Source organism: Sciurus vulgaris (assembly GCF_902686455.1).
Source record: "Sciurus vulgaris genome assembly, chromosome: 1".
NCBI lineage: Eukaryota > Metazoa > Chordata > Mammalia > Rodentia > Sciuridae > Sciurus > Sciurus vulgaris.
Genome location: NC_136461.1, coordinates 78,755,968 through 78,780,303, shown reverse-complemented (window position 1 = coordinate 78,780,303; position 24,336 = coordinate 78,755,968). Strand labels below are relative to the sequence as shown.

The 24,336-nt window shown below is 34.7% G+C and overlaps 1 protein-coding gene across 13 annotated transcripts in view; it reads left to right on the top strand.

Moving 5' to 3' along the window:
* The window catches only part of ZNF644 (zinc finger protein 644), a 123,246-nt gene that overhangs the window by 34,882 nt on the left and 64,028 nt on the right, over nucleotides 1–24,336 (top strand). For 11 of the 13 annotated variants that reach the window (XM_079144961.1, XM_079144953.1, XM_079144962.1 and 8 more), the window contains one exon: nucleotides 13,904–13,964. The exons of the other annotated variants lie outside the window; for them this stretch is intronic. In XM_079144961.1, coding sequence (XP_079001087.1) covers nucleotides 13,921–13,964 — 44 coding nt within the window. In that variant the 5' untranslated portion in view covers nucleotides 13,904–13,920. The remainder of the gene's footprint in view (nucleotides 1–13,903; nucleotides 13,965–24,336) is intronic. 13 annotated transcript variants of the gene reach the window in all.

Below are 24,336 nucleotides of genomic sequence, written 5' to 3'. Positions count from 1 at the left end.
TTTGGCTTGGTGTCTTAGAGGTCTCTCTGTGTCTAAGTTGGTTTTTACCCAAAGATTTGGAGTTTATAGTCAGATTTTAAAGCTTGTCCTGTGATTTTCTTGCTTCTAAGGATTCCACTAATTTCCTTTTGTGTTGTTGGGCCCCAGGCTGGGGCTTGGGCTCTGTCCTCTGGCACTTGGCCCTTGAGAGTTGCAGCTTTCTGCTGCCCAAACTGCACAGTTGGGGAATGCACTGTATTGGAAAAGCAACCAACTCAGAGGACAGCTCTATTTTTCAAATGTAGCATTCTTTCTGGTCTCTGCATTTTTTTCCTTTCAGCCCCCTCAGGTCTCCTCTGTGTCTGCATTGTTAGACGTCAAGTGACCAGTACACAGTTTATAGTCAGAACTTTTCTTTCATCCCTGTTTCCCTAACTGCTGTGTTTTTCCCCTGTAAATTTCCAACTGCTTTTCCAGGTCTAAGCTGTGAGTCTTAGGGTGGTACCATTTTTCTCCAGAGATAATTTTTATTTTGTGTGTGCCAGACACTTATGGTGACTAGAAATTTGGAGATTGCCTTAATCAAATTTAGGGGATAGAGATTTTTGTTATTTGGTCACCTACGTGTCTTCAGTAGGACTGCAGTATATTTAAAAGGGCTAGTTTACTTCTGACTGACTTGAGTTGTTTGGAATCTTAACTCAGTGGTCAGCATACAGTATGTGTGTTACTCAGATTAACATTGCTCTGACAAAACACCTAAGAGAAGCAGCTTATCAGAGAAAAAGTTTATTTTGACTCACAGTTTGAGAAGTTTCAGTTCATGCTTGCTTGTTGCTTTGGGCTTGTTGGGCAGCACAGTACTTTGAGCTGGTGAAGTTACATGGTGCTACAACACTGCTTAGCTCATGGTGGTTGGGAAGCAAAAAGACTCACGGGCACACCCCCAGTGACCTAACTCTTTCTGTTAGGCCCTACCTCCTAAAGGTTCCACCACCTCCCAGTAGTGCCACAGGCAGGCAACCAGGCCTTTAGCATATGGGCCTTTGGGTGTGACATTTAAGATCCAAATTATAATGATATGATTTTAGCCATTTCTGAACCTTTTGTGTCCCTAGCTCTACAACAGTGTCAGAAATACAGGTCAGCTGTCTCATCTGTATTGACAATTATTCCAAGGTAAAAGGATCCCCGTTTGCTTGGTTCACATCTGTAGATTTCCATTTTCTCTGGAATCTTGGCTTGGTCATCATTTATTGTTGTGTAAGCTTTCTGATACCTTCAAATTGATGGGTTTTAATATTTTGTTAAATATCTCTAATAGGTCTCTGTGGGAGGGTTAATGAGGATCACCTAACTCTTCCACTATTGCAGTTATTTCAGGCACGTTTGGTTTAAAGGGTTACTATGATACTAGGAAGATGTCTTTTTGCTTGGATTTCTTCACTGGTGACTTCTTTCTAATTCTTCTGTTTTGTTCTCAGTGAAATGGCAAAGGTGGCCACTGGCTGCTCTGACATATTATTCTCAGAGCTATTGTTTCTGCTGAAGAGTGACACTTTTCTAGTAGTTTTTATAAACATCTTGAGAAGAATTCCAGATATATCCTGACTTGAGCTGTATTCCCATCCATGAATAAATTACTGTGGCAAGGAGGAAAAGGTACTCTGATTAACCTGGGGGTCATTTGTTTATCCCTCCATTCAGCATCCCAGGATTGGTGCCACTTTAATAGTTGAGGAAGAATATATTTCAAAAGGAAAATCTGGGTGCCATTAACAAAATTTGTGGGACTAATAAGTAAGGTAGCAGATTGCTGTATAACAATTTAAATAGATTTTGGAGTGTCCTGAAAAACTTTTTACTGTATGGTCGGATTCAGTCAAACTGACATGAAAATTTCACAACAAATTATAATTGGTGACATTACTTACAAAAATGATTTTGTTTAGTTTTTACATATATGGTTTGAAAAACTTGTGACAAAGTTTTGTAGAATCACTGTTAATTAAATAATTAGTTCTTTTTGGTCCCTTTTCCCCCCTTTGTCTTCAAGAGTTAAGAGAGAAAGATCATATGCTATTCTAAATGCCTAAGGATAAGAAAAGCTGAATTATGGTAATAAGATAGAGTTGATATTGTCAATTCAGTCCTACTTATTCACTTAGTCATTACTGCAGTTAGTTATTACTATGGTGTAGCAAATTTCTCTGGAATTTGGTGTAAAGCAATAAAACTGTAGTTAGAGTAAGTCTATAATTCAGCCAGGCAGTGTTTCTGGTTTTGGTCAGGTTTATTTATGAATCTGTGTTTAGTAGCCAGTTAGGAAGGTGGCTCTGCTCTTCCTGGCTGGGTTCTATCATATATTTGGTATATAGGCTGCTCCAGGATAGGGCGGAATATCTGAGATGTCTTCTGATCCTCCGACCAATTAAAGAGTTTGTTTTCATGGTGGTAGGAAGATTCTGAAAGAGCAGGTCTCATGAGCCTAGATTTAGAATGGACAAACTGAAATCTGTGGCATCCTCTTATGAGGTCCTCATAAGGTCAATTTCAGAGTTAAGGGACTGGGAAAAAAGACTTCTATCTCTTGATGGGAGAACATAGAAATTTTTTTTGCCAAATAATGTGAATGAATAATTGGGTAATGCAGAATTGGGGCTGTTTTTGCAATCATCTATTTTGATCCAATCTAAATTAGATTAATTGTTAATATGTGTTTAGTTCTGATCTCATAGTTCAGTAAATGTTATGTTTGGGTATAGATATAAATTATGTATATGTGTGCCCTTTAGTCCAGGTGACTCTGGGGGATGTTTGTTTGACAGAATGGATCTGATGAGATTTTGGAAGCATTGTGTAGAATTACCATTTGTAGGTAGACGTTGGTAAATTGTTGGAAGATGATTCACTTGCACTTGCACTTTTATAGTGATCTTTTTGTTTTAATTTATTGTCATTCTAAATTTATTTTGAGATTTAAATATTTTTCTATATTTATCATTCTTTGCACATTGTGAATTTTTAAGTTATTGAAGTATAATAGACATATAATAAATCACGTTTAAAGTATACAATTTGAATAGGCATACACTCATGAAATTACCATGATCAAGGTAATGTTTTTTACTTTCAGAATTTTCCTTGTGTCCTTAGATAATTCTTCATTATTTTTCCCTCTGTGCTCAAGCAGTGACTGATCTGCTTTTTTGTCATTTATAGGATAGTTTGGATATCTTAGCATTTTGTATAAGTGAAACCATGCAATATGTACTTCCTTTGTCTGGATTTTTTCACTCAGCATAATTATATTGAGATTTCATCCATCCACTTGCTCACCCAGCACTCAGTATGATTGGTCTTAATAATTTTAGACATTATTATAGTTGTGTAGTGATGTCTCATTATGGCTTTCATTGTACTTTCCTAGGGACAAATGATATCAAGCATTTTTTTCTCATACTTATTCATCATTCATACAGTATTTATGAAGTGCTGCTTTAAATCTTCTGCCTGCTTTTTAATTTGGTTGTTTTGTTATTATCCCAGTGTTAATAACAGATTGAGGTATAATTGATATGCAGTGAAACATACATATTTAAAGGGTGGTATCCATGAATAATTGGTTCCAGGACCTTTCCAGAATCTCAAAATCTGATGATGCTCAAGTCTCTTATATAAAATGGTGGAATATTTGAATATCACATATTCTCCTATATATTTTAAATTGTCTCTGGATTACTTATGATGTATAATACAATGTAAATGTTTTATAAATAGATATTATACTATATTATTTAGGAAATAATGACAAGAAAAAGTAGATGTTTAGTACAGATAGAATACCCCACCCCCTGAATATTGTCAGCATATGGTTGTTTGAATACACAGATGCAGAGACCACAGATATGAAGGGCTGACTGTACATGATTTGACAAGTTTTGACGTATGTATACATTCAGGAAGCTATCACCACATAAATTAATGAATATATTCACTATCAAAAGCTTTCTGGTGTCACTTAGTAATTCTTCCCTCCTCTACCACATTCCCCTTTTTAATCTGTCTTTAAACAGCATGTAGTTTAGGGTTACATATTCAAGACAGTGTACTTTAGGTTAACTCTCTGTTGAGGCAAGATCACTTCGTAGCCAGTGTTAGGTGAGTTTGTGAAGTTTATTACTTTGTGTGAAGAGATCAGGCATAATTTCTGACTCTGTGAGTCTAGGGTCAAGTATTGCCTCTCATCTTTTTGGGTGGCTCTTGGCCTTGTTTAGTTTCCATGTATGTTGTTCTAATCCTTGGGCAATTGGACATTTAAAGGTATTCTCTCTTTGTGTAGTTATCTTGTCCATTATGCTGTCCTGAGATCTCTGGCTGTCTTGACTTCTTTGAACTTTGAGCTCAGTCTCCCCAACTCAAGGAATACCACATTCTGCCTGTGTATCCCTTTCCTGGGTAGGGGTTTGTACTTTGTCCAGGCAGTAAGTTTCTTACCTTATTTACCTTCTTATAGGTTCATTACGAGTAGTTGGTGGTTGCCTGATACTTAAAATATGAAAAGTCTGATTTTGTATGTTTTCTGGTTTCTTGGGCTTTTTTAGACAGGAGGCCAAATCCTGTTTGTTATTTCACATAGGTCCTTAAATGTGTTTTTTCTCTTTATTTTTATTTATCTACTTATTTTTCTTATTGTGATAAGAACACATTACTTTCAGTCTTCTGTCTTAACCATTTTTAAATGTACACTTTTCCTAATGTTTAAGTATATTCATCTTAAGCAACAAATCTCTGGAACTTTTTAATTTTGGAAACCTGAAACTCTGTACCCATTAAATACTGTTTTTGCCTGCACTCTTCCCCTAAGACCTTGACAACCACCCTTCTTTGTTTCTGTGATTTTGACTGCTTCAGATAATTTATATAAGGAGACTCATGGTATTTATTTTTTGTGATTGGCGTATTTCACTTAGTAATGCTGTTGAGATCTATCCATGTTCTTGAATGTGATAAGATTTCCTTCTTTTTGAAGACTACATAACTTTCAGTTCTCTCTCTCTCTCTGTCATATATATATATATATATATGTATATATATACACACATATGTATGTTACTACATTTACTTACACATTCATTCAGTGGTAAGCAGTTGAATTGTCTTCCACTTTGTTGATACTTTGAATAATGCTGCTATGAACATGGTTATGCAAATACCTCTCTGAGATTCTGCTTTGAATTCTTTTGCATATGTACTTAGAAGTAGGATTGCTGAATCACATGATAATTCCATTAAATTTTTTGCGAAACCACCTACTAATTCTTAGAATGACTGTATCATTTTATATTCTCATTGACAGTCAACTCAGGTCCTTTGCCTATTTTAAAAGTTAAGTCATTTGTTGTTGTTGAATATGAGTTCCTTAGGTATTTTGGACATTAACCCTTATCAGATATATGATTTGTAAATATTTTCTTCCATAGGTTATCATTTTACTCTGTTGATTGTTTCCATTGATGTGCAGAAGTTTTATAATTGATCTGGTCCTATTTGTCAATATTTGCTTTTGTTGCTTATGTTTTTGGGTGTCATATCCAAAAATTAACAGCTAAATCCAATGTCCTGAAGTTTTTCTCCTGTTTTTCTAGGAGTTTTATGGTTTTAGATCTTATATTTGGTCTTTCCATTTTGATTTAATTTTTATACATGGTATAAAGTAAGGATCTGACTTCTTTATTTTGCAAGTGAATATTGGGTGATTTTTAAATAAACTTTTATTTTCATTAACTTTTTTTGACAGTGATAAATATTTTTTTAAAAAATTTCTTCTCATACATGTTTATAGCGTAATAATGTCTGTCTCACACTCTACTGTTCTTCCCCTTCCCACCTACCCAACCCCTCCCCTCACTCCCCTCTGTATAATCCAAAGTTCCTTCATTCTTCCCTACCTAACCCCCACTATGGATCCAGCATTTGCATAGCAGAGAAAACATTTGACCTTTGGTTTTTTTGGGATTGGTTTATTTCACTTAGCATGATATTCTCCAACTCCATCCATTTACCTGCAAATGCCATAATTTCATTCTTCTTTAAGGCTGAGTAATATTTCATTGCGTATATGTACCACATTTTCTTTATCCATTCATCTGTTGAAGGGCATCTAGGTGGTTCCATGGTTTCGCTATTGTGAATTGAGCTGCTATAAACATTGATGTGCTTTCTTCATTGTAGTATGCTGATTTTAAGTCCTTTGGTTATTAATGGAGGAGTGAGATAGCTGGGTCAAATGGTGGTTCCATTCCAAGTTTTCTGAGGAATCTCCACACTGCCTTCTAAAGTTGTTTCACTAATCTGCAGTCCCACCAACAGTGTATGTGTACCTTTTTCCCCACATCCTTGCCAACATATTATTGCTTGTTTTCTTGGTAATTGCCATTCTGACTGGAGTGAGATGAAATCTTAGAGTAGTTTGATTTGCATTTCTCTAATTACAAGAGATAATGAACATTTTTTCATATATTTGTTGATCAGTTATATTTCTTCTGTGAAGTGTCTGTTCAGTTCCTCAGCCAATTTATTGATTGGGTTATTAGGTTTTTTTGGTGTTAAGTTTTTTGAAGTCTTTATATATCTTGGAGATGAGTGCTCTGTCCGAGGTGGGTGTGATGAAGATTTTTTTCCCATTCTGTTGGCTCCTCTTTACATTATTGATAGTTTCCTTTGCTGAGAAAGATATTGAGTTTTCCAAACACTATTTGCTAAAGAGATTTTTCCCATTCTGTGGTCTTTGCACCTTTGACCTTAAGTTCATGGGTTTATTTCTTCTCTATTTTGTTTCATTGTTTTGTTGTTGTTGTCGTTGGTCTTTTAAGTCCTACTACCACTGTTTTGATGACTGTTACTTTACAATGGGACTTTCAACTTTGCTGTACTTGATCAAGATTGTTTTGGCTCTTTGGGGTCCCTTGAGATTCCATATGAAGTTAAGGATGGGTTTTCTTATTTCTGCAAAAAGCATCATTGGTATTTTGATAGGCATTGCCTTGGTTCTGTAGATTACTTTGGGTACTATAGACGTTTAACTGTAAATCTTTTAGTCTGTGATCACACAGTATTTTTCCATGTATTTGTATCTTGTAAGATTTCTTTTGGCAGCATTTTGTAGTTTTCAATGTGCAAGTGTATCATGCATACTTGTTTAATTCCTAAATATTTTTATTCTTTTCGTTGCTATTGTAAATGGGATTGTTTCCTTAATTTCTTTTTTTTTGATTGGTCATTGGTTGTATATAGAAATGTACCTGGTTTTTGTGTGTTGTTTTTTATATTCTGAAACTTGACTGAAATTTATTAGTTTTAACAATTGGTTTGTTTTTGAAAATTTAGGGTTTTTTTTGTTGTTGTTGTATTTTACCATAAGTTCACATCATCCAAGAACAGGGATAATTTTACTTTTTCTTTTCCAATATAAATGTATGTCATTTTTCACCTAATTGTTAGAATTTCCAAATACTATGCTGAATAGAAATATGAGAGTGAGCAGTGTTGCAAAACTTGATCTTAGAGGAAGAACTTTTCATCTTTCACCCTTGAAAAATGTTAGCTGTGGGCTTTTTTTATATAGCTTTTATTATGTTGAGGTGATTTCCTTCTTTTTTTTTGTTTTATAATGAGTTTTTTTTTAATGAATTCATATTGAATTTTGCCAAATGCTATTGTTATATATTGAAATAATGTGATTTTTTCCTTTTCATTTTGTGAATGTGGTAGATTGGTTTCAGATGTTGAACTATTCTTACATATCAGGAATAAGTCCATTCAATGCGGTGTTGGATTTTTTTGCTTGTGTTTTGTTGATATTTGCATTGTTCATCCAGGGATATCCAGGGATATTTTTTTTTCTTGTTGAATCTGTCTGGTTTTAGTGTAGAATGCATTTGAAGTACTTCTTTCTCTTTGATTCTGTGGAAGTTTGAAAATAACTGGTGTTAATTCTTTAAATGTTTGGTAGAATTCTTCAGAAAAATAATGTAGACCTGGGCTTTTCTTATTTGGGAAGTTCTTGATCATTTCACCTAATCTCCTTTTATTAGTTATAGGTTTTTCAGAGTTTATTTTTTGTGATTCAGCTTTGGTATATATGTGTTTTCATGAATGTATCCATTTCTTCTAGGCTTTCCAATTTGTTCATGTATAATCATTCTAGAATTCTTTCATAATCGTTTTGGCATCAATTGTAAAGTCCCGTATTTCATTTTTGATTTTAGTTATTCAAGTCTTATTTTTTCTTAGTTTGAGGGCTTATTGTTTTGTTACTCTTTTCCACTTATCTCTGCTTTACTTTTATCTTTTCTTTCCTTCTACTAACTTTTAGTTTGTTTTGTTCTTATTCTAGTTCCTTGAGGTATAAAGGTAGGTTGTTGTCTTTTTCATGTAAGCTTTTACTTGTGCATACTTCCCTTTTAGTACTGCATTTGCTGTTTCCCATACATTTTGGTATATCCTGTTTCATTTTTCCTCATACATTTTCTAAATTCCTTTCTGATTTCTTCTTTGGCCCATGGGTTGGTAAAGAGTGAGTTGTTCAATTTAAACTTATGTGTGAATTTTCCCTTTTTCCTTCTGCTGTTGGCTTTTAGTTTCACTCCCACTCCATGGTTGAAAAAGGTGCTTTTTATTTTTTAACACTTTTCCTTCCTTGTATTTCTTTTTACATGTACCAAGTTTAATTTTAAAATCTTTTGAATTGTCACTTTCATTTTTGAAGTAAGTTTTAAAAGTATGTTTATGTCTCTTCAAAATTCTTGTTTGAAGGTTTAGACCTAACAGAAAATTTATGCAAAATGGTGTAGTGTTAACATATATTCATCCCTCCTCCATATTTCCCTATTATTACTATTTTACAATGGTATGGTACATTTATTAAAATTAATGAAACAATATTTTGACATTATTTTTAACTAAAGACCATAGTCAGATTTCCTTAGTTTTTAACCTAATATTCTTTTTCTGTTCCAGGATGTTGTATTTCATTTAGTTGTCATTTCTCCCTGGGTCCCTCAAGATGATTTTTTTAAATTTAACAGTTCTAAGGAGTATTGGTCAGATACATTGTTGGATTTTTTTCTCTTGGAATTTGTCTGATGTTCTTCTCATGATTAGGCTGTGGTTACAGGTTTTAGGAACGATATATTTGATATTTTAATATTAAGTCTTCTCCTAAAATCCTTAATACCAACTTAATAAAATCTTAATACCAGCTACTTAAAGTGTTTTCTTCTTTTCTGGACCCCTTTCCCAATTTTACCTAAATAATATTCTAAAATACTTCTCAGGTGTGGATTTTAAAGTACTTCTATCAGATTTCCCTACAAGATTCTTTAAAAAAAAAATCTAATCGTTATTATCAAAAAGATATAATAAGTATAAGGGTGTGGAGAAAGGGGAACCCTGTGTACTGTCGGTGGGAATGTAAATGAATCCACAGAAAACAAAAGATAGAGTTACCATAGGATCCAGTAATCCCACTTCTGGGTGTATATCAAAGGAATTGAAAACAGTATGCTGAAGAGTTGTCTGCCTGCCTATGTTTATGGCAGCATTATTCACAATAGCTAAGATGTGGAAGCAACCCAGATATCCATGAGTAGATGAAATGGATAAATAAAATGTGTATACACAGTGGAGTACAAGAAGGAAGTTATTTCAACTGTAGCAACTTGGATGCACCTGGAGAACTTAATGCTCAGTGAAATAAGCCAGCACAGAAAGACAAATAATATAATCTCATTTATACGGAGAAATTTAAAAAGTTGAACCTAGAAATATAGAGCAATTGGGTGTTTGTTCAGGGTGGGTGGAGATTCGAGGGGCTTAGTTGGGGAAAGGGGCAATGTTGATTAAATGGTACAGAATTTCTGTTAGAAATAAGTTTTCATAATCTATTGCACAGAATGGTGACAATAAATAATAGTGCTTTGTATATTTTACGTTTTTTTTTTTTTCCTTCTCATTTGAGCGGCCTGGGATTCGAACCGCGGTCCTTCCGCATGCTAGGCGAACGCTCTCCAAAAGGAGCTATTTCTTCAGCTCCTGTATATTTTAAAATTACAGTTAGATATTAAATGGTTTACCACAAAAAGATTGATAAGTCTGTGAGGGGATAGATTAATTAGTTTTAATTTGATCATCCCATAATGTAAAATCATGCCAATATATCATATTGTACTCCATAAATATATTATATATACAATTACTATTGATTAAAAATAAAAATAAATTTTAAAACTTTGAAATGTGTCTAAAATGTGGTTTGTTTTGGGGGAACAAATGTGGTTAAATTTTTTTTTTTCAGATTTTGGTGTATAACTACAACTGAAGTTGAAATTACTTTATGTTCACATGTGGCATTTGTGTGTACTTTGATTTTTGTTGTGGTAAATGTCCATAACATAAAATTTACCATTTTAATCATTTTTAAGAGTACATGTATGTTTTTACATGTATTAATCTGCTTGGAGTGCTGTAACAAAATACCACTGAGTGGGTGCCATAAACAAAACAAACTTATTTCTTCACAGTTCTTAAGGCTGGAAGTGCAGGTTTTGTTTCTCCTGAGGCCTCTATCCTTGCAGATAACATTTTCTCAGTGTATTATGTACCTGGTCTATCTTACAAGGACATCAGTCATATTGTGTTAGGGCCTCTTTTGACCTCATCTAATTTATTTATCCAATGAAATGTCTTTTCTTCAAATATAGTCAGATTTGAAGGGAGTAATACTTTGGTTTATAACGCCTTTTGTAGAGGTGCTTCAAGTCCATTTCCTTGTGAACCTACTGTCTTTAGTATATTAGTTTCCTGTGACTGCTCTAACAAATTACCACAAACTGGATGGTTTAAATAACAAAAACGGATTCTTTCTTAGTTCTGAAATTATTATAGAACCAGAAGTCTGAAATCATTATTCCAGAGCCCAACTCATAGTGTTGGCACAACTGTTCTCCATCATGAGGCTCTGGAGGAATGTCCCTTCCTTCCCTCTTTCTGATCCTGGTGACTGCTTGTATGCCTGGATGTGGCCACATTTTCTTATGTTTATGATCTGTCTTCTCATTGCCTTCTTTATGTGGTCAATTTTCCCCTGCTGCCTCCTTTTTAAGTGTACATGTGATTATACCTAGGGTCTACCCAAATGATCTCAAATAATCTCTCCATCTCACATTTCTTAATCATGTTTACATCAGTGCCCCCCCTCTGCATTTTCCTTCATATAAGGTAACATACATAGGTTCCAGGGATTAGGCTGTAGATAATATTTGTAGGACCATTTTATAGCTTACCACACTGAGCAGTTTATAATGGAGTTTTTTTTGTTGTTGTTTGTTTGTTTTTGTTTTTTTTTTTTCTTTTTTTTGGGTGCTTTCACTCTGATTTTATAGTTTCATTTCTAATAGGTCAGTGCTGAGTTCTGGCATTGGGTGGCAGAGACACTATTCTCATCTAGACATCATAGAAAATTCCAGCTCTGATTTTCAGTATGTGGTCCTCAAAATATTATCACTTTAGGAACTTAACTAGAAATACAAATTCATGGGCTTCAGTATGGACCTACTGAAGTAGAAACTTTGGGGGCAGACTGTAGCAATCTGTGAAATAAGCCCTTCAGGTGATTTTGATGCACACTAAAGTTTGAGAATCACTTTTCTAGATTATCGATAGTATTACTGTGAGAACTATATTTGTCTTACTTTCCAACCCTCTTCTGCTTAAGGCTAGTACTTAAATTAATCTAGTATTTCTGGTTCATAAACTCCGTTTTTTGCAGGGATAAAAGCATTTAATCCCAAAATCTTGGTACTGATAATCAGTGAAATTAAATAATTCACTCAATAGAAGAGTGCAGTGGATTGATTTAGGTCAGTTGTATTTTATTTTACTTAGATGTGTTTACTTCATAAAGTAGGGTTTTTTTGGGGGGGGATGGTAACAGGGTTTGAACGGGGTGCGGGGGGCTAACCACTGAACCACATCCTCAACCCTTTTTATTTTTTATTTCGAGACAGGGTCTTGCTAAGTTGTAAGTTGCTTAGGGCCTCACTAAGTTGCTGAGGCTTGCTTTGAACTTGTTCAAACTCTTGCTTCAGCCTCCTTGGTTGTTGGGATTACAGGCATGAGCCACCATGTTCAGTTATAAAGTAGCATTTTTATATCCAGAAGTGATAATGGCTTTTTTCTCCACTCAAAGATCTGAATTAAATTCATTAGCCTGAATTTTACTTGGGTTATCTTCTATATACATTTTATGATACAAACAAAATTTAAATCTCTTATTCAGCCCACATTGTTAGGCTTTTATCTGCCAACCAGTGACAGTGCTGAAACAAAATAAGTGAGTTCTTGTCCTCAGTATGTTCACACTGTAGTTTAGAAAATGCACAGATAAGCAGAAAGTGTTGATACGCAACTTTCACTGGTTGCTACAGTAATTGAGAAAATGGATTTTTAAAGCTGAAGGAATTAAAGAAAGGATCTGCCAGGGTGACTGAGCTAAATATTAAAGGATTGTTAGAACAAAGTTAAAGGGAGGTAGAAGGTAGATACAGGTAGGTGTTTGTAGGTCACCATGTGGAAGCAAAACTTAAAGCTTAGAAGTACATGTTAGGATAATGCTTTTAAAGTGATTATTCATTGCTCTGGAAAGGACAAAGATGATAGTAAGTTTGAAAATGGAAGAGTTAATTTAGGTTGACAATTGGAAGTAAGTATGCTGGTGCCATTTTTTAAGAATATAGAATTCAAAATAATAAGTGGGTTTCTGGTAGGGCAGGAAATGTATAGCGTTTAGGCAACAATGTACTGAGTTTTTGGAATTTGTGAAATGTGGCACAATAGGAATAGATAGATTTTTGGTAAGTGCATTTTCAGTGGATTTTGGGGGCAGAAGAAGTAGTAGATTGAGGGTTAAATTGAGGAAGCAGGAGAGTATCAATAAACGTTATTTTCTGAATAATGGTGCTTAACCTTTTGTCAGTACTTTAGTATTAGCTATTATGACTACTAAAAGTGTATTCTTTTACACTATCCCATTTGCTGTTTTAAAAAATATTTTTTAGTTGTCAGTCTTTTTTTAAAAATTTAATTTATTTATATGCAGTGCTGAGGATGGACCCAGGGCCTCACACATGCCAGGCAGGCACTCTACCACTGAACCACAACTCCAGCCTTCTGTATATTTTTTATCTCCAGCTTTTTTTGTTGTGCTATTTTAGGTACATAGTAGTATATAAATGCTGACCTAAAAGTATGTTTATGAAAAAAACACACTCGACTTTCCCTATCCATGGATTCTGCATCCACCCATTCAACCAACTGTGAATCAAAATTATTTGAGAAAGGATTTCTGTACTAAACACATCCTTTTTTTTTTTTTTTTTCTTGTTGGCCACTAAACAATACAGTACCTATTTACACAGCATTTGTTTTAGGTACTGTAAATAATGTAGAGGTGATTTAAAGAAATAGAAGGATATGCATAGGTTATATGGAAAGACTGCCATTTTATATAAAGAACCTAGCATCCACAGACTTTGGTATCCTTGAGGGATCTTGGAACCAAGTTCTCCATAGATACTGAGAAACAACTACTGATTTTAACGATTATAATTGCCATACTATTAATAAAAAATAAGTTTAACAGGAATTTTTAAAAAGAGAGGAAGTTTTTCATTGGGAATAGGTTATTATTCCTCTAAAAGTTACTTAGCAAGTTTTCTGTTTTAGTTAATACTACTTTTTCAGTGTTTTATCAAGAAAATAATTTTATTTGCAGTTTTTAATTTAAAAGAATAGGGTATCTTAGATGTAGTTCATACCTGAAACAAAAAACCCTAAATGATGATTTTTACATGTACTTTTTCAGATTGGATTTAATTTCGGATGAGATTGTTCTTGCAGCGAGATGTTAATAAGACAAAGTCTAGGTAAGTAGAAGACTACTTTAAATGTTACATATTGAAGTAGAAATAACACAAAACATTTGTTTTAAAAATATACCTTTAAAAGTCCAGAATCAAAAAAATTTTTAATAAAAGTTTGAAATGAAGAGTTGACTTTTTGACAAATTGACTTGATTCGATTGATTGGGTAGGTGCTAACAAGCAACCAGTTCTTAGATTTCCTTATTTTTGTGTTCAGGTTTTCTAATGCATACAGATTTTCAATGACTAGTCTAACATGTTAGAAAATTAAGTTGATGTTGGGCTTAGCCACTATCAAGGAATACTTCATTATTCAGTACAAGATTTGTTGGAGTTTTTATTGTTCTCTTTGGTGATGTAGTGTACATAGTAAGTCTTTGCTTCCATGAAGTTTACTTTTTTATTTCTGTTAATGAAATTCTCTAAGTTGTTACTTTTATTTAGTGTTCAGAATTGTAAATTATCCTTTTAATGTTTTTCTTGTGGGTATGTTTACTGAAGGACTTTTCTGGAAATGTAGCATTCTGATTAGGTCTCCTAAGACTGTTGACTTTATAAATTTTGAATTGTGATTTTATACTTTTGACCTGGTATGTAAAACAATGCTTTTTAATAATATAAGCTCTTGAAATATAAAAATTATATTTAAATTATCAGTAAGTGAATATGGCTATTGCATATAGAGTAACAAGAATATATTGATAAAATTGCAATTAATTTAGTCTTTGTCTAATCCAACCAGATGTTTCACTAGTCAAAAAATTTTTGGCCTCAATGTTTGTTTAAAAAAAAAGGACTATAATGAGCTGTGTGCACTGTAACATGCGAATAATCTCAGGGATTTGGGAGGCTGAGGCAAGAGGATCTCAGGTTTGAAGCCTGCCTCAGCAATTTAACAAGACTGTCAGCAACATACAGAGACCCTATCTCAAAATGAAAAACAATAAAGGGCTGGGGATGTAGCTCAGTGGTAAAGTGTTGCTGGATTGAATCTCTAGTACCAGTGTGATTTCGGTCTTTGATTTAGTCATACTTTGAAGCAAACATTTCTCTTTATTGCTACTGTAGTTTAGGGAATACTTATGTGAATTCCATTAAATGCTTCCTATTCCTTATTAGTTATTATAGTAGTACTTGTGGTAGGTACTGCTGTGTAGAAAAAAATTTGTTTTGGTTAATAGGGGGTTTTTCATTTTCTTTAGGAAGAATATTTTTATAGCTTTTATTATTAAGGACACTTGCCTATGTATCTTCTTGAAATAGAGAATAAACCAGACTTGTCCTTTAAGTCTGAAGGAGATTTTGTTTGCTAGTTGAATATATGAAGTCTATTAGAACCTTTGTTCTTATTACTTACAAGTTTGGTATTGCTGTGGGATGACACCGGTTTAGCTTGTTTGACCTTAATTCTACCACAGTTGTGTTTTTTCTTCTTTTTTTTTTTTTTTTTTTTTTTTTTGGGGGGTGCTGGGGATCGAACCCAGGGTCTTGTGCTTACTAGGCAAGCACTCTACTGACTGAGCTATCTCCCCAGCCTCATGTTTTTTCTTCTTTATTGTGGTGTAACTTACACATAAAATAGTGTAAAATATAAATGTCTTTTTATATGTATATTTGCACATGTAATCATCATCCAGATCAAAATATAAAAATTTTTATTATCCCAGAAAGTTTCCTTTGCTCTTCCCTTTTGCAGTCCAGTAGCCTTGCCCTGAGGTAAGCATCCATTTGAATTCTGTTGATATAGTTAATTTTAACTTTTCTTGGAATTTATATGCATAGAATTACATAGTAAGTACTCTTTTGTATCTGACTTTTGTCATCCAGTATAATGTATTTTGAGTTTCATTCATGAGGTGAGTATATGCATAGTTCATTATTTTTTATTGCTGACTAATACTCCATTGTATGAATATACCATAAATATTTATATTGTCTATAATTTTGTTATTGAATTCTCCAAATCTCTGGTTTCACTTGCCAGCTTTTCTATATACTACTTTACTTTCTCTGTCTCTTTTATTGTTCCCTATCACCTGCAGAATAAAATGTAAGCCCTATACAGTAGCATGCAATTATTTCACTACAGCTATACCCACATGCCTAGAATTATTTGAATAAACTACGTATGATGTTTCATACTCCTGTACTAAGTATACATTTTTACATCCCCTAACCCCCTGCCATTCAATTGTTGATACCTATTCTCTTGGTTGTCAGGTTATTTTATGAAGTAGACTGTTTCAAGCATCATCTCATGAGCTTTGATGTAGGCCTGGCCATATTGCAGTGGGTTATATTCTTTATTAAACTGTGAACTCTTTAAAGGTAGACACCACCCATGTCTCATTTATTTTAATAGTTCAGTGCTTGGGATACTGTACATACTAAGTGAATATTTGTTAAAAATAGATAATGGAACAGAATTCTCTCCCAGACAGGGTTTTAGAATGCTGGCTGAAGTGGAATGAGGAAATTGACTGTTTGCCTATAGGAAGGAGCCAATTTGGGCAATCCAGAAGCAGCATTATATGCATTTTGGAAAGAGAAAATGTCCTTCAGGTCTTCTTGCAATCCAGTTGAATAAAATGGCTAGTAATATGTCATTGTTGATTTTTTTTTTTAATTTAAAATCTTTTGTATTTTTAGAGACTGCATTTTGATTCATTGTACATAAATGGGGTACAGCTTTTCATTTCTGTGGTTGTACACAAGGTAGATTCATACCATTCAGGTAATCATACATATACATAGGGTAATACTATTTCATTCTACTATCTTTCTGGCCCCCACCCCCACCCCATTTTCCTCTACACCATCCAAAGTTCCTTCATTCTTCTCTTCCCCCCACCACTCCCTGCTTGTTGTATATTGTCATGCACTATTCAGAGAAAACAGTCAGCCTTTGATTTTTTGGGCTTGGCTTATTTCACTTAGCATGATATTTTCCAACTTCATCCATTTATCAGCAAATGCCATAATTTTATTATTCTTTATTGCTGAGTAATATTCCATTGTGTATAAATATCATAGTTTCTTTATCCATTTGTCAATCGAAGGGCATCTCAATTGGTTCCACAGTCTAGCTATTGTGAATTAAGTGCTGTGAACATTGATGTGGCTGCATCACAGTAGTATGCTGATTTTAAGTCCTTTCAGTATAAACAGAGGAATGGGACAGCTGGGTCAAATGGTGGGTCCATTCCAGGTTTTCTGAGGAATCTCCATACTGCTTTCCAGAGTGACTGCACCAGTTTGCAACTCAGCTAGCAATGTATGAGTGTGCCTTTTCCCCACATCCTCGCCAACACAGTTATTTCTTGTGTACTCGATAATAGCCATTCTAATTGGAGTTAGATGAAATCTTAGGGTGGTTTTAATTTGCATTTTTCTAATTACTAGGGATGATGAGCACTTTTTCATATATTTGCTGATCACCATGCATCTTCTCTGTGAAGTGTCTGCCCATTTCCTTAGCCCATTTATTGATAAGGTTCTTTGTGTTTTGGGTATAAAGTTTTCTAAGTTCTTTACAAGCTTTGGAGATTCATGCTCTGTTTGAAGTGTGGGTGGCAAAGATTTTCTCCCACTCTGTAGGCTCTCTTTTCACATTATTGTTTCCTGTACTAAGAAAAAACTTTTTCGTTTCAATCTATCCCATTTATTGATTCTTGCTTTTATTTCTTGCGCTCTGGGGGTCTTGTTAAGGAAGTCTGGTGCTTAGCCAATGTGATGGAGATTCGGGCCTACTTTTTCTTCTGTTTGGTGAACAGTGTCAGGTCTAATTCCCAGATCCTTGATCCATTTTGAATTGAGTCTTGTACAGGTTGAGAGATAGGGGTTTAATTTCATTTTACTGCTTACAGATTTCTAGTTTTTCCAGCACCATTTCTTGAAGAGGCTATCTTTTCTCCATTGTATATTTTTGGCACCTTTGTCTAGTGTGAGATAACTGTACTTATGTGGGTATGTCTTTGTGTCTTCTATCCTGTACCATTGGTCTACATGTCTGTTTTGGTGCCAATACCATGTCATGTTTGTTACTATTGCTCTGTAGTTGAGCTTAAGGTCTGGTATTGGTGATACCTCTGGCATCACTCTTCCTGCCCAGGATTGCTTTGGCTATTCTGGAACTTTTGTTCTTCCAGATGAATTTCATGATTACTTTTTCTGTTTCTATGAGAAATGTCATTGGAATTTTAATTGGAATTGCATTTAATCTGTATAGCACCTTTGGAAGTATGACCATTTTGATAATATTAATTCTGCCTATCCAAGAACACGGAAGATTTTTCGATTTTCTAAGGTCTTCTTCAATTTCTTTCTTTAATGTTCTGGTTTTCATTATAGAGATCTTTCACCTTTTTTGTTAAAGATTGATTCCCAAGTTGTTTTTTTTTTTTTTTTTTTGAGGCTATTATGAATGGAGTTGTTTCATATGTTTCATTGCTTATGTATAAAAATGCTTCAGATTTATGCGTGTTGATTTTATTTCCTGCTATTTTGCTGAATTCATTTATGAGATCTATAAGTTTTCTGGTGGAGTTTTTTTTTTTTTGGATCCTCTAAATATAGAATCATGTCATCAGCAAATAGTGACAGCTTGAGTTCCTATTTTCCTGTTCACATCCCTTTAATTTCTTTAGTCTGTCTAATTGCTCTGGCTAGTATTTCAAGCACAGTGTTGAATAGAAGTGGTGAAAGAGGGCATGCCTATCTTATTCCAGTTTTTAAAGGGAATGCTTTCAGTTTTTCTCCATCAAGAATGATGTCTGGGGGCTGGGGAGATAGCTCAGTCGGTAGAGTGCTTGCCTTGTAAGCACAAGGCCCTGGGTTCGATCCCCAGCACCCGAACCAAAAAAAAAAAAAAAAAAAATGATGTCGGCCATGGACTTAGCATAAATAGCCTGTACAATGTTGAGGTATGTTCCCACTATCCCTATTTTTCTCTAGTGTTTTGAGCATGAAGGGGTGTTATATTTTGTCAAATGCTTTCTCTGCATCACTCGAAATAACCATATTATTCTTAACCTCAAGTCTATTAATGTGATGAATTACATTTATTGATTTCCAGATGATGAACCAACCTTGCATTCCCGGTATGAACCCCACTTGATCGTGGTGCACTATCTTTTTAATATGCTTTTGGATGCAATTTGCCAGAATTTTGTTAAGGATTTTTACGTCTATATTCATCAGAGGTAATGGTCTAAAATTTTCTTCCCTTCATGTGTCTTTGTCTGGTTTGGGTATGAGGGTGATTTTAGCTTCATAGAATGAGTTTGGTAGTGTTCCCTCCTTCTTATTTCTTGGAATACTTGGAGGAGTATTGGTATAAGTTCTTCTTTGAAGGTTTTGTAGAACTCAGCTGAGAATCCGTCTGGTCCCAGACTTTTCTTGGTTGGTAGACTTTCAATGGCTTCTTCTATTTCATTGCTTGAAGTTGATCTGTTTAAATTGTGTATGTCCTGGTTCAGTTTGGAAGGATTGTATGTCTCTAGAAATTTGTCGATGTTTTTGATATTTTCTATTTTGTTGGAGTATAGAATTTCAAAGTAGCTTCTCATTATGTTGTGTATTTCAGTGATGTCTGTCATAATATTTCCTTTTTCATCACAAATTTTAATAATTTGAGTTTTTTCTTTCCTCTTTTTTAGTATGGCTAAAGGTTTATCTATTTTTGTTTACTTTTTCAAAGAACCAACTTTTTGTCTATTTTTTGAATTGTTTCATTTGTTTCAATTTCATTGATTTCAGCTCTGATTTTAATTATTTCCTGTGTTCTACTACTTTTGGTGTGTTCTGTTCTTCTGTTTCTAGGGCTTTGAGGTGTAATGTTAAGTTATTTAGTTATTGACTTTTTATTCTTTTCTTGAATGCACTCCATGCAATGAATTTTTCTCTTAGTACTGCTTTCATAGTGTCCCAGAGATTTTGATACGTTGTATCGTTGTTCTCATTTACCTCTAAGAATTTTTTTTATCTCCTCCCTGATGTTTTCTGTTATCCATGCTTCATTCAGAAGCATATTATTTAGTCTCCAGGTGTTGAGTCATTTCTGTTTTTTATTTTATCATTGATTTCTAATTTCATTCCATTAGGATCTGATAGAACACAAGGTAGTATCTATTTTTTTTTTTTTGCATTTACTGAGGGCTGCTTTTTGGCATAACATATAGTCTATTTTTGAGAAGGTTCCATATGCTGCTGAGAAGAAAGTGTATTCGCTTGTTAATGGATGGAATATTCTAGATATGTCTGTTAAGTCTAAGTTATTGATTGTGTTATTGAGTTCTGTGGTTTCTTTGTTTAGTTTTTGTTTAGAAGATCTACCCAGTGGTGACAGTGATGTGTTAAAGTCAACCAGAATTATTGTGCTGTGGTCTGTTTGATTCTTGGAATTGAGAAGGATTTGTTTGATGTACATGAATGTGCCATTGTTTGGTGCATGGTATGTTTTTCCCTATCCTTTCACCTTCAGTCTGTGGATGTCCTTATCTATGAGATGAGTCTCTTGAAGGTAGCATATTGTTGGGTCTTTCTTTTTAATCCAGTCTGCTAGTCTATGTCTTTTGATTGATGAGTTTAGGCCACTAACATTCAGGATTATATTGACAAATGATTTGTATTCTCAGTCATTTGGGCTTATTTTTGGTTTTTAACTTGACTTGTTTTCTCCTTTGAGTGGTTTTTCCTTTAACATAGTTCCTCCCTTTGCTTACCTACATTGTTGTTTCTCATTTCCTCCTCATGGAGTATTTTGCTGAGAACATTCTGTAGTGCAGGCTTTCTATTTGTAAATTCTTTTAACTTTTGTTTATCTTGGAAAGACTTTTTATTTTGTCTTCAAACCTGAAGGTTAGTTTTGCGGGTGTGGAATTCTTGGTTGGCAATCATGTTCTTTCAGAACTTGAAATGTGTTGTTCCAGGCCCTTCTATCTTTTAGGGTCTGGGCTGAGAAATCTGCTGATATCCATATTGGTTTACCTTGTATGTAATCTGATGCTTTCCTCTTGCAGCCTTCAAAATCCTATCATTATTTTGTATGTTAGGCATTTTCATTATATATGTGCCTTGGTGTGAATCTGTTGTAATTTTTGTGCATTTGGTGGTCTATAAGCCTCTTGTATTTGATTTTCATTTCATTCTTCAGGTTTGAGAAATTTTCTGATGTTATTTCATTGAATAGGTTTTTCATTCCTTTAGTTTATATCTCTGTTCCTTCCTTGATCCCAGTAATTCTTAAATTTGGTCTTTTCATGATGTCCCATAGTTCCTGGAGTTTCTGCTCTCATGATTTCTTACCATCTTCTCAGTTTGTTCAATTTTGTTTTCAAGATAAATATTTTGTCTTCATTCTCTGAGGTTCTGTCTTCCAAGTGGTGTAGTCTGTTGGTGATATTTTCCATTGAGTTTTTTATTTGGTTTATTGTTTCCTTCATTTCAAGGATTTGTTTTTTTTTTTTTTTCTTTTCCAGAATCTCCATCTCTTTGTTGAAGTGATCTTTTGCTTCCTGCAGTTGTTCTTTGAACTGCTTATTGGAGTGATCATTCATTGCCTGCATTTGCTCTGTTGTCTAATCCTTTGCTTCACAAATCATTTAAATTATGTGTGTTCTGAACTCCTTTTCTGTCATCTCTTCTACCATGCTGTCACTGGATTCTATTAATATATAATCTAGGTTTGTTTGGATCATTTTCTTACGTTGTTTTTTCATATTGTTCAGGTACCCTTGTTTTTTATGTTGTGTAGGTATCTTCCCCTCTAGCAGTGCAGATCTGGGATATTGCAGTTTCCCCCCATAGGCTTATCGTGACCCTATAGGTTTCCAAAACCTTTTCTTTAAGGGAGAGATCAATATTAGCAGCATCCAGCACAGACAATATGCAGCCCTTAACCAAATAGCCCCTATGAAGACGTTAACAATTTTGTCATAATCAACAGAATGAGTTCAATTATTATCTACAGTTTAGCAAACAGATTTGCAATAAGGTCTCAAGTTTCTAATGGAGGACAAAGAGGATGGGGAGGGGAGTAGGATGTAGCTGTTAATGGGATAAGAAAAGAGTATATAGAAGTTCTAGGTGGTAGAAAGAGTGAAAGTGTAATCAAAAGAAGTTGGTTGTTAGCATGAGAAAAGGGAGAAAGAGACTGAGGAAACAGGTAAACAAAAGGAAAATAGAGCGAGAAAAGTATTGAAATAAAAACTTAAAAAAATTTCAAAAAGGAGAAAAAAAGAAAGAAAAAATCTACACTATAATAGTCATATAATATTCAAACCTCCCAGTCTCAGTAACCTGATGTATAAGAGGTACCTGACAATGAGCTCCAGCCTCCTGCAAGAGTCCCAGAGTGGGATTTGCCCACAAAGATGGGAGCTACCGCTTCCAGGATAATCCAAGATGGCTGCTCTGGCTTCCCAATGTGTTGAGAAATGGGGCCCTGCGGCTCTGGTTGTGGGCGTGGTCCGGAGTTCTTTTGGTTGGGCAGGGTTCCTGGAGGCGGGGTGTGGTCAGTCTGTTTGAGGGATCCTGGAGGCAGGTCACAGTCAGTCCTTCTGTGGGTCCCAGAGGCAGGAAGTGGTTGGTCAGGCAGAGGGGTCCTGGAGGTGGGGCTCGTTCAGTTTGACCAGGGTCCTACAGTTCTGGCTATTGTTTCAAAGTGGTGGCAGCCATGAGTAACCCAACCTGCAGGTACTGTGTCTGGACTTCCAGGCAACAACAGGCAGCCAGTGATCCACTGGCTGGCTGGGGTCAGTCTGCTGGCTGCTGCCAGACAATCCGCAGGTGAACCTCGGGCGGTGGGTGATGGGTAGGTGAAAGACAGGCAATGGGTATGCAAGAGGCAGGCAAATGGGGATGATAGGCGCATGTGTATATACATTTTTTTTTTAAGGGGAGGAATACTGGGGATCAAACCCAGGAATGCTCTACTACTGACCTATATCACCATCCCTTTCTAGTTTTTATTTTAAGACAGTGTCTGAAGTGGCTGAGGTTGTTGATTTTGATGACTGGTTTCAAAGGCAATTATCTATGTAATGGAAATTAAAGCATTTGCTACTAGAGTATTTTTCTTGTGGATTTTTGCTAGTTATTTAATTTGAAGATTTTAAAAGATGCATGGGATTATATAAGTAGTAGATTAGGAAGATTGGTCACATATAAGTAGTGCACACTGATTGTGTCACCAGAGCTCCAAGATTGGTCACATATGTAAGAAGGGAAGTTGCTCATTTCCCAATAGATAACAAATGATCGAGGAAGAAAGTGAAGAACCATAGTCAAGAACTTTGATAGCATTTTTGATTTCTATAACTTAGGAAGAAAGTTGCTGAAAAAACTTGTAGAAAATTTAATTTTATCATCATAGATAATGTAATGAAATATTTATGAAAATGTACTTAAGAAATTAAGCATTTTAAAACTGTTAAAGCGTTTTGACTGGTGGTGTCCTTCTGTATTTGGAATTTGGCTAGTTGGGTTAGTTATAGTAGTCACCTGGGATTTTTATAACTGAAGCTTGATGGCAAGTCTCTAGCAAGTCCACAGCAAAGAAAGATTCTGCCTCACTGGGATCCACTTGTCATATTTCCTTGATGTGGCTTGTGTGATAGCAGTTGAACACAGAGTTGGACATTGAACCCCATCTCGTGCTGTTCATTCTTTCTCCCTACAGAGATTTTCTTAGATTAATTACCAAATGTAGAACTTGGACTATCTTTTATTTCATCCTGGATGTGAAGTGTGTTTAGTTTTCTTGGTCATTTGAGGTTTGAGAGAATCTTAACACTGCTTGATTTAACTCTCTCTACAAGTTTTTTTAGACTAGTTTTTCTTTTGAGAAATTGATGGATATTCCTCAGTTTCTCATCATTTGAGTTGGGCCTTGAAGAAAATAGTAAGAATTTTGGTTGAGGTTGTCCTTGGGAAAATATGGGCAAAGAGATCATGAACTAAAGTTTTTATTTTAATTTTCATTAATTATTTCATAAAGTAGTTTCATTAACTGGATGTTTATCTTACCAAATTTATTGGCACTTCCTTTTTTCTTTTTTTGGTACTGGGGATTGAAGCATCCCCACCCCTTTAAAATTTTTTTTTTTATTTTGAAACAGTTTCTCGCTAAGTTGCTTAGGGCCTTAGTTGCTTAGACTGGCTTTGAACTTGTGATCCTCTTGCCTCAGCCTTCCCGAGTTGTTGAGTTGCTTCCTGAGTTGCAGGTATGTGCCACCATGCCCCGCAGGCATTTTCTTAAATGTACTTAATTTATATTTTTACTATAGCCTATAGCATCTTGCTTCTGCTTTTTCAAATTGTTTAAACAAATCTCATTTTAAACCCATTAAGAAACAAATAATACTGTGAAAGTCTT